The following is a 13696-nucleotide window of genomic DNA, read 5'->3' on the forward strand; positions in this document are numbered from 1 at the left end:
TATATGCATATATATATATATATATATATATATATATACACACACACACACTGACTCATATATTTATAACCATATGTATATATGTGTATATGTGTACATATATATACATATAAATATTTCAATATATATATATATATATATATATATATATACATACATATACATATAGATATGCGTGTGCGTATATATGTCTCTACATGCATATATTACATATATATAGACATATACATATATATATATATAGATATAGAGATATACATATATACACGTATATATATGTATATATATATATATATATATATATATATATATATATATATATATATATATATATATATATATATATATATACATAAATAAACACATATATACATATATATACATACATACATATACATCGATATGCATACCTGCATTCATATGTATACAGTTTATAAATATACATTTGTGCATATATCTAATATATATTGTTGTCTTAATTGTGTGTATGCGTGTAGAAAAGAATGTGAAATAGAAAAAATTTGAAAATGTCACACACTGGTTACTTTGGCTAAGCTGGTTGGACTTTCGATACTCCTTCTGGCCGCAGTTCCCGTCTCAACAGAGCGCGTTTGTCGTAATGGACCAATTGGTAGTTCGGAAGTCTTTAAAGCCACAGGTACACTCTGACGCCTGGACAGCGAGTGTGGAGGCATAGATTTCTCCATCGGGGACAGTTGCTTTTCTCCTCCCTTCAACATCCCTGGTGGCTGCTCTTCAGCCATTTCGGTAATTATTGTTGGAATATTTGGGAAACGCATATCTTTCGTTTCTGATATCTCAGATTTTTCTGATTTTTCTGACCTGTCTTCTTCTTGCGGTGTATGTGGAACGAGATTCGCATCCATAGACCTCGTCGCGTGTCTGACTACTTGCGAGCAAACCTCCTTTGTTTCGATGGGAATTACAGATTCCTTCGACTCAAGTGAGGTAGACTGCGTCTGCTTCATATGCTCCCTCGCACTATCCAACTTCACGTCGTGGTCTATGGGGTGGGACTCGAGCAGAATTCTTTGATTTCGCCAACGAATACTTTGCAATATGCCAATAGTTGTAATTTCTATATGGTACGTTATTTTACGGTCACCCGCCGTGACTTCAATAATGGATACGTTACAATCAGCGAACACATCACTGAGATCTGTAATCATAACTATTCCTTGAATTTCCATATCTTTCTTTCGCCTTATGGTTACTGGAGCTTCCCCCGACGGCATTCGAAGTGTTGAGCGTACTTCAAAGTCTGCAACCATTTCATCTTCGGTTAACATAATCTTTGCTTCTGTTAGATAGTTTGGTTCGACCACAACGTCACTATCTGTCTCCCAGATATAAGTCTCTTCAATTGTTTCGCCAGGAGGTCTGGTTACAGTCAACTGACCGCTTAAACCGGCGCTAACACCGCAATCAGAATATTTTTCTGGAAGCTGAAGTTTCAGATAGAGATTGGTGCAACAACCAACCATATAACCACGTTGACAAGTAATCGTAGTCGTTGCTTTAGTATGTCTTTGCGTCTTCAACTTATAAGATTGCTCTTTCTGTGTGTTGTTTCTAAAGTTGGTCGAAAAAAGAACCACCTGTTTCTGCTCTCGAAGGCCACTGGCCAGCTTCGAACGGGGAGTGAACTTGACCGTACGATGATAAATTTCGAAGAAACTCCATGGTATGTCAATGATGAAATCGCTCCGGCGGACAAAGATACCTTGGATGCAACACACATCCCGGGTGAACTCTTTCCAGACGTAGTCCTGAATAAGTTTCTGGATGTCAATGACAGGGCCATAGTCGACCGCCGGGTCAGATCGTTTCCTTCTTGGACATAGCATGCCTATTTTCATTGACTCAACTAAGGAAGAGACTGTGAAATGATACTTAATCGGAAGCAACACAATGGCGGTTCACGAGTGAGGTCATGCGACTTTCAGATACTTATAACGATTTACCACTGAGCCATAAGCAGCACCTGAAATATACAAGAAAAGAAGAAAAAAATGATAAGTCAACGTAGGAAAATTAGTGATTGAAATATAAATATGCAATTTAAATAGTAATCAATAATAGAATAATCAAGTGGTATAAAATGACCATAAACTATTACATCAAGCATAAATACGATTTACCGTTTTATTGATATCTAAATTCATTGAACACGTGTTATATGTGTGTGCCTGTGTATGTGTGCATGTAAATACACCCATAAATACGCACGCACACACAGACACACACACGGACAATAACACGCGCGCACGCAGGCACACACATATATAAAATAGTATACATGTACAAAGATATGTTTATTTGTATGCGTGAGTCTAGGTGTGCGCGTCTGTAAGTGAAATACACTCTCTCTCTCTTTCTTTCTCTCTTTCTTTTCCTATCTGTCTGTCTCTCTCTCTACCTCCTCATGACTATATTTTAAGTACCTTTCGATATAGCTAAATTCTTGTCAATCAATGACGGGGACAGTTATGATGGAAAGCGTTTTTAGTATTCATGGCGATATATGTATCCATATTTACACACACACACGCATGCACCCAAGAACATTAATACACGCGCATGTACACACACACTCACTCACACACACACTCACTCACACACACACTCACTCACACACACACACTCATAAAAGGGTGTGAGCGTTTGTATATGTAATTGTGTGTATATATATATATAATAGAATAAAGGTACAAACTGGCAAACAAGAGGTATCAGGTCTGATTATGAAATTTATACATTTATACATTGATATAACTTCAGGGAAGACATGAACGTTGCTGGAGTTTAAATCACAAAAGATCAATAGAAATCAAGTGATGAAGAGCGATTGTGATATATATGCTTGTATTTTCCCAGAAGAGTTATAAGTTAGGTTCGTTTTATAGATATTAGTTATTAGGTTAAGGCAGGTCATCGTTCCCGATTGCAATATTGTTTACAGCCAACCATTATTATACAGTTATAACATCCCTGTATTTAAGTTGGAGAGTATGTTGGAAATCAAACTGAACACTGTCTTGATGTACCTGTTGGATTACGTCATCAGACGTAAATGTCTTGAAATGTATATATATATATATATATATATATATATATATATATATATCTGTGTGTGTGTGTATGAATGCTTATGTGTTTTGTATGTGTGTTCCTACTTGTGAGTGTGTATATTTGAGAATATAGTATATACATAGATATTATGTGTGTATGTATAATAATATAATATATGTATGTGTGCATGTCTATAAGGTATATAACCACATATAATTATATGTGCCTAGATCGAGTGTGAATGAGAAAAAGAATGTGCGAAGAACTATAAATCGAAGTTATAATAAATATACAATAAGATATGAAATGATGTCTGTATTATCATGATTAGGAGAACAACGTAATAAGTTACAGTAAGTACAAAAATATCCGTAATAACTGTGATAATGATAAGGTTAAGGATATATCGATTAGGAAGGCGATCATGAATTTGTGGAGAGTTGTACAAAGGATCTAATGAACCCAAATATTTGATGGGTACTTATGCAGTCAGTCCTAGGGAAGAAGGTAAAATGTTGAATGATGCACTTTAGAGTAATTATTTAATTTCAATTTTCCTCATATATGCATGCCTTGAAAATTCATGATATAACCTTTACATTTAATTGTGTATAAACTTGGTTAACATCAGAAACATATTCGACAGTAACTTCGAAACTTCAGTTTGCTCGCTGACGAATGTGAGCCGAAATTTTGAAATTTCTATTAAAGTTTCCCCAGTAAAAATTTAATAAGAATCTATTTTAATAAAATAAAATATATTGAGTAATTACTTCCGTTTGAACCTAAATTATTTCATATATGTTTTAACATAAAAGCGTTCTCTTTCTCTGTATCTGTCTATCTTTCTATCTATCTATCTATCTATCTATCTATCTATCTATCTATCTATCTGTATATCTTCTGTCTGTCTCTCACTCTCTCTTCATATATATATATATATATATATATATATATATATATATATATATATATATATATATATATATATATATATATATACATGTATATACATATACATACATATACACATACATACACACACATACACACACACTCACTCACACACACACACACACATATACACGTATATATATATATATATATATATATCGGAATGCATCTGTTAAAAGTTTGTAGTGTGTGAAGTGCAGCACATACGGAGTGCCTGAAAAACGAATAAAGGAAATAAAAACCTAAACCTTAGAATACCTATATGCCATTGACCAATGAACATTGCAGAATTAAAATATATTCCAATATGTATACATATATACGTATACTCACATGTTTCAAATATGTTTCAATATGTAGGAACGTAAGGTTTATTTTTAAAAATGTATCTCTAACGGCAGAACTCATGACCTAGACAATCCAAAGCTGCAAATATTTCGAGATTGGTAAAACCAACATCTTCCTATACAGCATAGGAATTTCCGTCCCAAGGTTGAATATCGTGATAAGTTAAACACTACTACTACTACTACTACTACTACTACTACTACTACTACTACTACTACTACTACTACTAATAATAATAATAATAATAATAATAATAATAATAATAATAATAGTAATAATAATAATAATAATAATAATAATAATAATAATAATAATAATAATAATAATAATAATAATAATAATAATAAGAAGAAGAAGAAGAAGAAGAAGAAGAAGAAATTGAAGCTGGTTATTAAAGAATTATAACAGACACAAACATCAATATCAGTGTCTAAGTGGAATAATAAACACAGCTCCCACAATAGTTACAAAACAATGTTGGTGTTTCCTCGATCTACTCAACTATAAGTAACAAAACACAAACAGAATATAAGAGAAAACAATCTACAAAAGAGGAGAAATAGTAAAAAAAATCTCATAAACTTTAATGAGATATTGGTTTGGCCAAAAAGTCCGTTCGGTTTTTGTCGACACTAAACTTCAAGTATTGAAATGAATAACTTCACTCCGTTCCTTGCGCATGCGTATACGTTAGAGTATTGACATTGCAAGGTAGGTCGATGCGAACCTTCAGGATAATGTTACGGAACGTATTTGTCAGAAGTGGATTTCAAGTTTTCGATCGGGAAATTTTTTGGTCAACTGAGAATAACAACAGACAATTGAGAAAAACAGCGACAAAATAAAGGAGTCGACAACAACTACCCCACTTATACGACTATGATGACTTCAACTATACTTTAAATAGCTAAACCGAGTGTTAAAATCATCTACATCAACTTAGTTACATCAGCAGGTTTATGGTTTGGGTCACACATAAATTAAATCAAGTCCCCCCCCCCCAACGGATTTCCATCTGCCATTTATGGGACAGGTGGGAAGAAAACGATCCATTTTGAAGAGAATAGTGACAAGGAATGAAAATGGAATCATTTATAGCAGCGCAAAGCACAGATAGTCATAGAGAAAGTGCGACAAGCACCACAAATAATCCCCAAAGCAGAACTTAACCCGATGGTTATACTTTCAATTTGGTGGAATGGGATTAATGTTTTCTCCTACGTGCTTCTTCCCATGAATAGGACCATCAATTCCGATGTGTACTGTGAAGAGATGGGCAAATTAAACGCAGCGATTGGACGCGTCTACTGGACGCGTCCAACATTTGTTAATCGTAAGGGCATTGCTTTCATCGCGATAATGTCAGACTGCACACCCTCTTAGAAGATGTAACAGAAATTACTTGGGCTTGGCCGGGAAATTTTGCCGTACCTTCCATCTTTCTCCGACCTTGCGCTTCAGATTTTCACCTCTTTCAATCCCTTCAACATTCATTGAATGGACAGAGCTTCAACATAGGAGAGGATGTAAAAATTCACCTGGGGAGGCTATTCGCCAGTAAAGGTCGGAAAATCTTTGAGCAGAGATCTACCTACAAGATGGTACAATGTACTGGAATGAATCACCAGTTTTATCCTTGATTCAATAAGTCACTTTGTGTTGAAAAAAAAAAAAAAACATGTGTCATATTTTTGCTTAAGAAATCGAATGGAAATTTTGACTAACCCAGTGAATAACAGATCTTCACAAGAGAAAAATATTAGTCGAGACAAATACTAGGAAAATATAACATAATGAAATATGTTGCTGAAGTCAATGATAACCTCAAAGAATAAATCCTTACTAAATAGCAAAAATCTGTCATTATTAATGCCGAGAACGTTTCTCAGATCAAAACAAATATAAATCTCGAGTGATTGTATCAAGAACTTGGTAAACAATATGGAAAACAGTGCAGATCGAACATTAAGAAAAATAGTTTTCTTTTGATAGACTAATAACGGCGGTGAAGGATCTACCAGAGAGACATTTGCTGAAGAATCGTAGAGGATGGGTTAAAATGGCAGAACTAACTTACAAATTACATATTACAAAAAACTAGAGGATACTAGACATGATAACATTCAAAACTGCAAGTTTCAAACATTTAATTCTACTGATTATATAGAATTGATTATATCCCTTACGTCACAAAAAAAACACCATGTTATTGTTAAAATATTTTAGAGAAACACGAACTGAAATTTTGATCAGATCTTTGTACAGCCAGAGATAACACCTGAGTGTCTAACTTGTTGGTGATTCGTCTTAATTCCTTCAACAAAAGAAACCACAAACTCTGAGACCTAGAGACCCATATCTTCCATTCTTACAATCTGAAACTCATTAATTGCAATAATGCAGCAAAACCTGTTGTTTTCAGAGGACCAGAGTGAATACAAAGGCTCTTGTGGCTATAAAGAACACATAAGCAAAGAGTAAAGAATGCATAATAAAGTTTTGAGCAGATCATAGACGGAATACACGCAGGCTGTTGATAGTATTTCCCATCCGTTGATCCTGGAGTTATTACCCATGAGTATGGTAGCTCCAGTAAAAGAAGAAAAAATGTAACTAGAAATATCATGTGAAATCTGCAATTTTGCTGATGTAAACAAGGGAATTAAAAAGAACAGAAACTGATCACCATTGAATGAAAACGATTCCAAAGGATTGCCCTTTCCGATCTCTTCTTTTGACCCCGACCCCTATAGATATTATGTTAAACAGGATGAGACACGGGCAGAAATGTTACAGTAAGACATCAACAATGTTTTGTATATAGCTGACCTCAAGACGTACGATGCAAATAATAAACAACTAGAAATACTTCTGTAGACAAAGATTCGAAATAGAAATATGTGCTAAGGGAAATTGAGATTTAATGAAGAGCCATATTAACATGCTAAAAATAGAAAGTGAAATAAGGGAACACCAAAGGCAAGTCTACAACTATTTAAAATCCGATGACTTACGCAGTGAATATGTACAAAATATACTTTTGAAAAGTTATTATAATGGCTTAAGTTTAATACTAGAATGTATGTTGAATCAAAAAATATCACGAAATGAAAAGAAAAATTAAGCCTCACATGTGTAGCTGCTCCAATAAAAACTCATAATAGCCCCAATTTGACGTTAAACTAATTTGCAAGACTTGACCAAAGCAAAAGCAGAAAATATGTTCCGTATACTCAACACAAAAATCCAATTTAGAATAATTGTATTTACTAGGAATACTGGCTTGTAATGACCTTTTACAATTAAAAAAGTACTAAATACCATTATAGTATAACACAAATATCTAGAAAAGTGTCAGAGAACATTAGTCCCCGTAGCTACGAAATGGGGATAAAAGGAATAAAGACTGTTCACTTTCTAAGAAGTCATACAAAATACTGTATTCACAGCTGTGAAGGAAAAGAAGATACAACAGAAATTCAGAAAAGTCTCTGATTTGTACTGAACTCAGGGCTATAGAGAAACATGGCGTACCTCCGGGAAGCCAAGCATCAACAAGATCAAAGTCTATAAAAGTGACACTGAAACATTTTCCATTACGGTACCAGATCAATGCATTTCTTTTCAAAAACTCTAACAGCATTTAATGAAGCAGAGTACAGTAAATAAATTTATTCCTTTTCTTCAAATGCTGCTAGAGTTGCGACTTCCAGTTGAAGATATGCCAGCATTAACAAATCCTCCAGAAAACTGATAGCACCAGAGAAGGTCTCAGAGAATGAAAAATCGATGATACTATTAGCTATGTCAATGCACAGTTACGGAGATCAAGAATAATCGATCACATATTGTCATCAAGTATAGCAGGATATGAAATATCTTTTAATCGCGATAGGACAAAGTCAAATGAATACCATATACCACGAGTGTTTCAAAAGCTGAAGAAAAATGAAAGCGCTCCACAAAATCTCACTTCCATCCGGTTTATGCTGATATGCTCTTATAAAACAAAATTAAAATCATGAATAATTACTGAATTTATGAAAATCTTTTATCAAACATTGTTACTGAATCAAAACATTTACTCGCTCTGTCTCACTCTCAATCAATCAATCATTCAATCAATCAATCAATCAATCAATCAATCAATCAATCAATCAATCAATCACTCTATGTATGTATGTATGTATGCATGTATGTATGTATGTATGTATCTATCTATCTATTTATCTATCTATTGGTTTATCTATCTACCTATCTATCTATGTGTGTATACGTGTTTCTCCGGCTGCACATCGACGATAGGACATATTCATTGTTGAATACACTGTATCTACTATTACAAATGACCTCTCAACAAGCTAAGAAACTGGTACATGCCACATGCATACACACACTTGTGCCCACGCCCACACACGTGGGCTCACAAGTGTATCTAAGATATTTAGATACGTTATTCAGTAGGACGTTAGATGCAATTTTCTGTAGGTCGTGGGAGAACAGGTCGATGGCTTTTCAGAGCTATCAGAAAAATTGCTTTGCTCTTTTTCGTCTCCAACTTCCTCACCCGCTCTTGCAGTTGTTATCTCATCACTCGAGGTAGTTGGTGTAAGAAATTAACCAGGCCATTGCTTCTGTAATCTCGTCCTTCAAAGATGATTTATTGGGGAATGATTGCACGGGAGTCTTTTGTTTCGCATGTGTAAATATTCTTTTCTACTACAGGCACAAGGCCCAAAATTTTGGGAGAGGTGGCCAGTCGATTAGGTCGACCCCATTACGCAACATGTGCTTAATTTATCAACCCCCGAGACTATGAACGGCAAAGTCGACCTCAGCGGAATTGAAACTCAGAACATAAAGACAGACGAAATATCGCTAAGCATTTCGCCCGGCGTGTTAACGTTTCTTATTTCTTTATTGCTCACAAGGGGCTAAACATAGAGGAGACAAACAAGGACAGACAAAAGGGATAAGTCGATTACATCGACCCCAGTTCATAACTGGTAAATAATTTATCGACCCCGAAAGGATGAAAGCAAAGTCGACCTCGGCCGAATTTGAACTCAGAACGTAAAGACAGACGAAATACCGCTAAGCATTTCGACCGGCGTGCTAACGTTTCTACCAGTTCGCCGCCTTCGTGTACGTAAATATCGAAGCAATCATAATTATACATAAACAGATCAGCATGTAAGTCATACATTAGTGAATTGCCGTATGCTAGCTAAGAATTATGTATATACACACACCTGCTAGGAATTTAGGTTTAAGTTATAGTGCGTTGATTGGATCAGTTTTATACATTGTTTAAAACATTACTGACATAACAACTAAGTGATATGCAGCAGTAAACGCATAGACCCACACCATAAAGTTGGTTATTCACACATAGACCCATAATATCAACGGACTATAATAACAAAACAAAAAATTTCATCAAAAATCTGCACTCTCAGCAACTTTGGGGGACAATGCTTATCTTGTAACAAAAGATGCTGCGAACATTATTATATGAAGAATACATCCAGGAGAATAGTATCAATATCGGCTTTAAACGGTGGCAACAATTCGGGGAGAGGGGTTAAATCGATTACATCGACCCAAGTGTTCAACTGGTACTTATTTTATTGACTCCGAAAATTTAAAGTTTGCAATGAAGAGGAAGGGGAGAAATAAATTCAGTATAATTTTACTCCATTTACTAGGCATATATTAAATGGAATATCAATAAACAAATATTCGAGACATCGAAGAAATTAGAATCAAATCAATAACAATGAATCGGATAGTGTTATCTTGCAACTATAATAGCAGCGTCAGCAACGAAGTCGATGTTGAACCAGTACTCCGATGTTGGTCATAGTTGAGCTTCATAGAAGGTTAGTAGGTGTTAGAAGCTCTGAAGAGAGAGTTCAAACATTGAGATCAGTTTTTGCAATGCTGGGTAATTTGCGTTGCTAGGCGATATGATCAGTGTTTGTGATGCAGGTATATAAAGTGATCATCAGTGTTGTAATCGTGTGCTGATCTTGTTTAGTGCAGGTGGATGAGATGGAATAAATTTGATTTGGTATGAGCTATGAGTGTACTGACTACCGTCGAGGGAAACGAGTTTTGCATTAATACCTTCAGGAATTATTTGAAGTTCTACACAGAGACACACACGCACAAGCACATAGATTTGCACTCACGCACAACACAAACATGCACTCACGCGCACCTACACGAAACCACACTGTATAATTCAATAGGTAATCGCAAAGTTAGAACGCAGCAAAGTTATTGAAATAGAGACATCAAGTCTATTTGTTAAAAGCAATGGAGCTCTAATACACACACACACACACACACACACACACACACACACACACACACACACACACACACACACACACACACACACTAAACATTTATATATATATATCTGTAACATATGCTTATATACATATGCATGTATGCATATATATATATACACATATATAAGTATACATATACGTATAAATGCATAGCTATAAATGTAAAAGTTTGTATCTGAATACACACACACTCACTCACACACACACACACACACACACACACACACACACACACACACACACACACACGAGACAAAGCATAGATATAGAGACATGTAAACTTTTCTCAATACATGGGTGCAATATATGTAAATTGAATGCATATATACTCAAAAATGTGATATATATATACGAATATACATACCATTTAAGACATTGCAGTATACTGAAGAGATCATTGAATGATTGTCGTGAAGAGTTACGAATTGCACCTGTTAGCAGCTGTATACGTCACAGTTGCTAAATACCGTGTTAGGCTGGAATTCATGCAAAGTAGCGCTTCTTAAATAACACCATTTAAATGCCTTACTCAAAGAGGTCTCGGTAGTTAAGAGGTCTCACTAAGTTAAACTAAATTGCTTAAACACCTGTTTATACATTTAGTATTTGCTTAATAATATTCAGCAACAAGGAAGACAAAGAAAATATATTTCCATTGCAAAAATAAACGTAATAAATGATCCAGTCATTGTTATTTCAAACTTTACACGAAGCAGCATTTAATGAGATTCCTATTCACAAAAAAAGATCTCTAAGTATAGAATTAGGCCGGCGTCGTCATAAGGACTTCAAATTTGACTCAATTGATTTAATAGACTAAAGCCACGAGTAAAATAGCCTGCTATTAATAAAACTTTCCTTAAAATAACATTTATTTTTAATAGCGGAAACATTTTCAGGCATTAAATGACTTATTAAATACAAAGCTGACAAAATCTGTAAAATCGATACTGAAGCATAAATAATGAATTTAAATGCAGCGTTACTTTATCTAATAGTCTACTCTTTAGGTGTTAAAACTGAAACTGTTATAATTTGTTTATATACGTCAAACTAATTGTGGAGCCAAGTACACGTATGACGCGCACTAAATTTTCTTGTAATAACAACAACAACAACACAAATAATAATAATAATAATTCTTTTTATTATAGACACAAAGCCTGGAATTTGTGAAGACGAGGATAGTCGATCACATTGACCCCAGTGCTTGACTGGTACTTAATTTATCGACCTCGAAAGGATGAGAGGCAAAGTTGACCTCGGCGAAATTTGAAATCAGAACGTAATGACGTGGATTGATCATCGTAAAGTGAGTGTGTGCGTGCGCGCACGCATGTGTGTATACATAATCTATTGGTTACAGATTTAGAAGAAAAGGATCGCTTATACTCACACAGTGAAATAATAATACTCTCTCTATCAGACACCTGTGTGGAATACGCATATATTTTTGTCTCTTAGGTAGTATGTCTTTGAAGAAAGACGTATATATATATATATATATATATATGTATATATATATATATATATATATATATATATATATATATATATATATATATATATATATATATATATATATATATACAGAGAAGTATACATAAACATATACATAGATACATGTATATATTTATACGCACCCCCATATATCTAAAGAAAAATTTCAATAGTATTTCATGAAATACATTGAGAAAGTAGTTTAGTTGTCACCTGATGTGTAAATGGGCAACTTGCTGGCAAATTCCGAAAGGTACAAGCAAATTGTTACAGTAACAATCAGCGTAAATTATCAATTTCTCATGTATATCATTGGAACATACCACAAAATCCCCTTCACTCGCTACATTAAACTAAACAACTCAATCTTATGTATATTCTATAATAAAATACATCCACTATATGCCCTTAAATGTCTTCTCCCCAAATTTTGTAAACAAATCTTGCTCCTGTTATGTCGAAGCATCTTTCAACAGAATAGCAGCTATATTTATATGAGCATTCACTGGCATCTATAGGTTAAACAAAATAGCATTAATAGCAGACATGATTAGATTATACGCAAAGAACTACGTTAAAATTATTACAAATCTACCATTTTCAATAATTGTAACTTCTCTGATTATCAAAATATGCCTCAGTTTTCTAAGGAGATTTTCGACAGACAAACTCAGAAACACATTAATGTATACTTAAAACCACGTATCTGAGGAAGCTTATACCGAAAGAAATATGTACTTATCTGACGGGCTTTGGGAAATAATATTGAGATAGCAGATCAATATTAGTTTCACTTTGTACAAATATACTTAATACTATACGTTCCTATTATATTATATCTGGAAGAAACACTAGAACAATTGTTCATATTGAAATTCAGATTAAAACTAGGGACAGAAATAAAATGCTTTACGGAAACAGGTGATATACTTTCCACACATTTAACCTCTCTTGACACGACTACCTTTTAGCGCTAAGTATATCTTAAAACAACTTCAAGTTCTACATTATTCAATTTCAACCTATTAGAATAGTGTTAGTTTTCTTATTGCTATGTTAAACTATCGTAGTCACTCTTTACTTTCCCGGTAATATTTGAAATATTATTCACGACACAAAATATATATGAGGGGGTGCTGAAAAGTTCTTGGCTTTGGATAAAAGAAAATACGGTAAGATCAGTTACTTATGATTTTATTCAATACACCCTCCCTCTCAGATTCACAAGCTTATTGCAGTGGTCTTTCTGTTGTTCTGAGCCATGTAAAAGAACTGAGTTTAGGTCCCCAACCAGACCTCTCGCGATAACTTTAAAGATAAGTACTTTTCAGCCGCCACCCTCTTGTTTCAACCATTCTTCTGCTGGCATGCCGGAGCAAGGAGTTCTGTATTCGTTCGATTGTATAACAAGCACATATATTAGTGATTTCAAACATAAAGTA

At 34.3% G+C, this 13696-nt stretch overlaps 1 protein-coding gene across 6 annotated transcripts in view; it reads right to left on the minus strand.

Moving 5' to 3' along the window:
- LOC106868423 (uncharacterized) overlaps nucleotides 1–13696 on the minus strand; it is a 350125-nt gene that overhangs the window by 82357 nt on the left and 254072 nt on the right. For 4 of the 6 annotated variants that reach the window (XM_089358351.1, XM_089358353.1, XM_089358350.1 and 1 more), the window contains one exon: nucleotides 546–2005. In XM_089358351.1, the coding sequence (XP_089214477.1) occupies nucleotides 546–1880 (1335 nt within the window). In that variant the 5' untranslated portion in view covers nucleotides 1881–2005. Of the gene's footprint in view, nucleotides 1–538; nucleotides 2006–13696 lie in introns of all 6 variants that reach the window. The other 2 variants (XR_016243322.1, XM_089358354.1) reach the window with 1 other exon arrangement.

This window comes from Octopus bimaculoides, chromosome 10, assembly GCF_046866305.1.
Source record: "Octopus bimaculoides isolate indiv1 chromosome 10, ASM4686630v1, whole genome shotgun sequence".
Classification (NCBI taxonomy): Eukaryota; Metazoa; Mollusca; class Cephalopoda; order Octopoda; family Octopodidae; genus Octopus; species Octopus bimaculoides.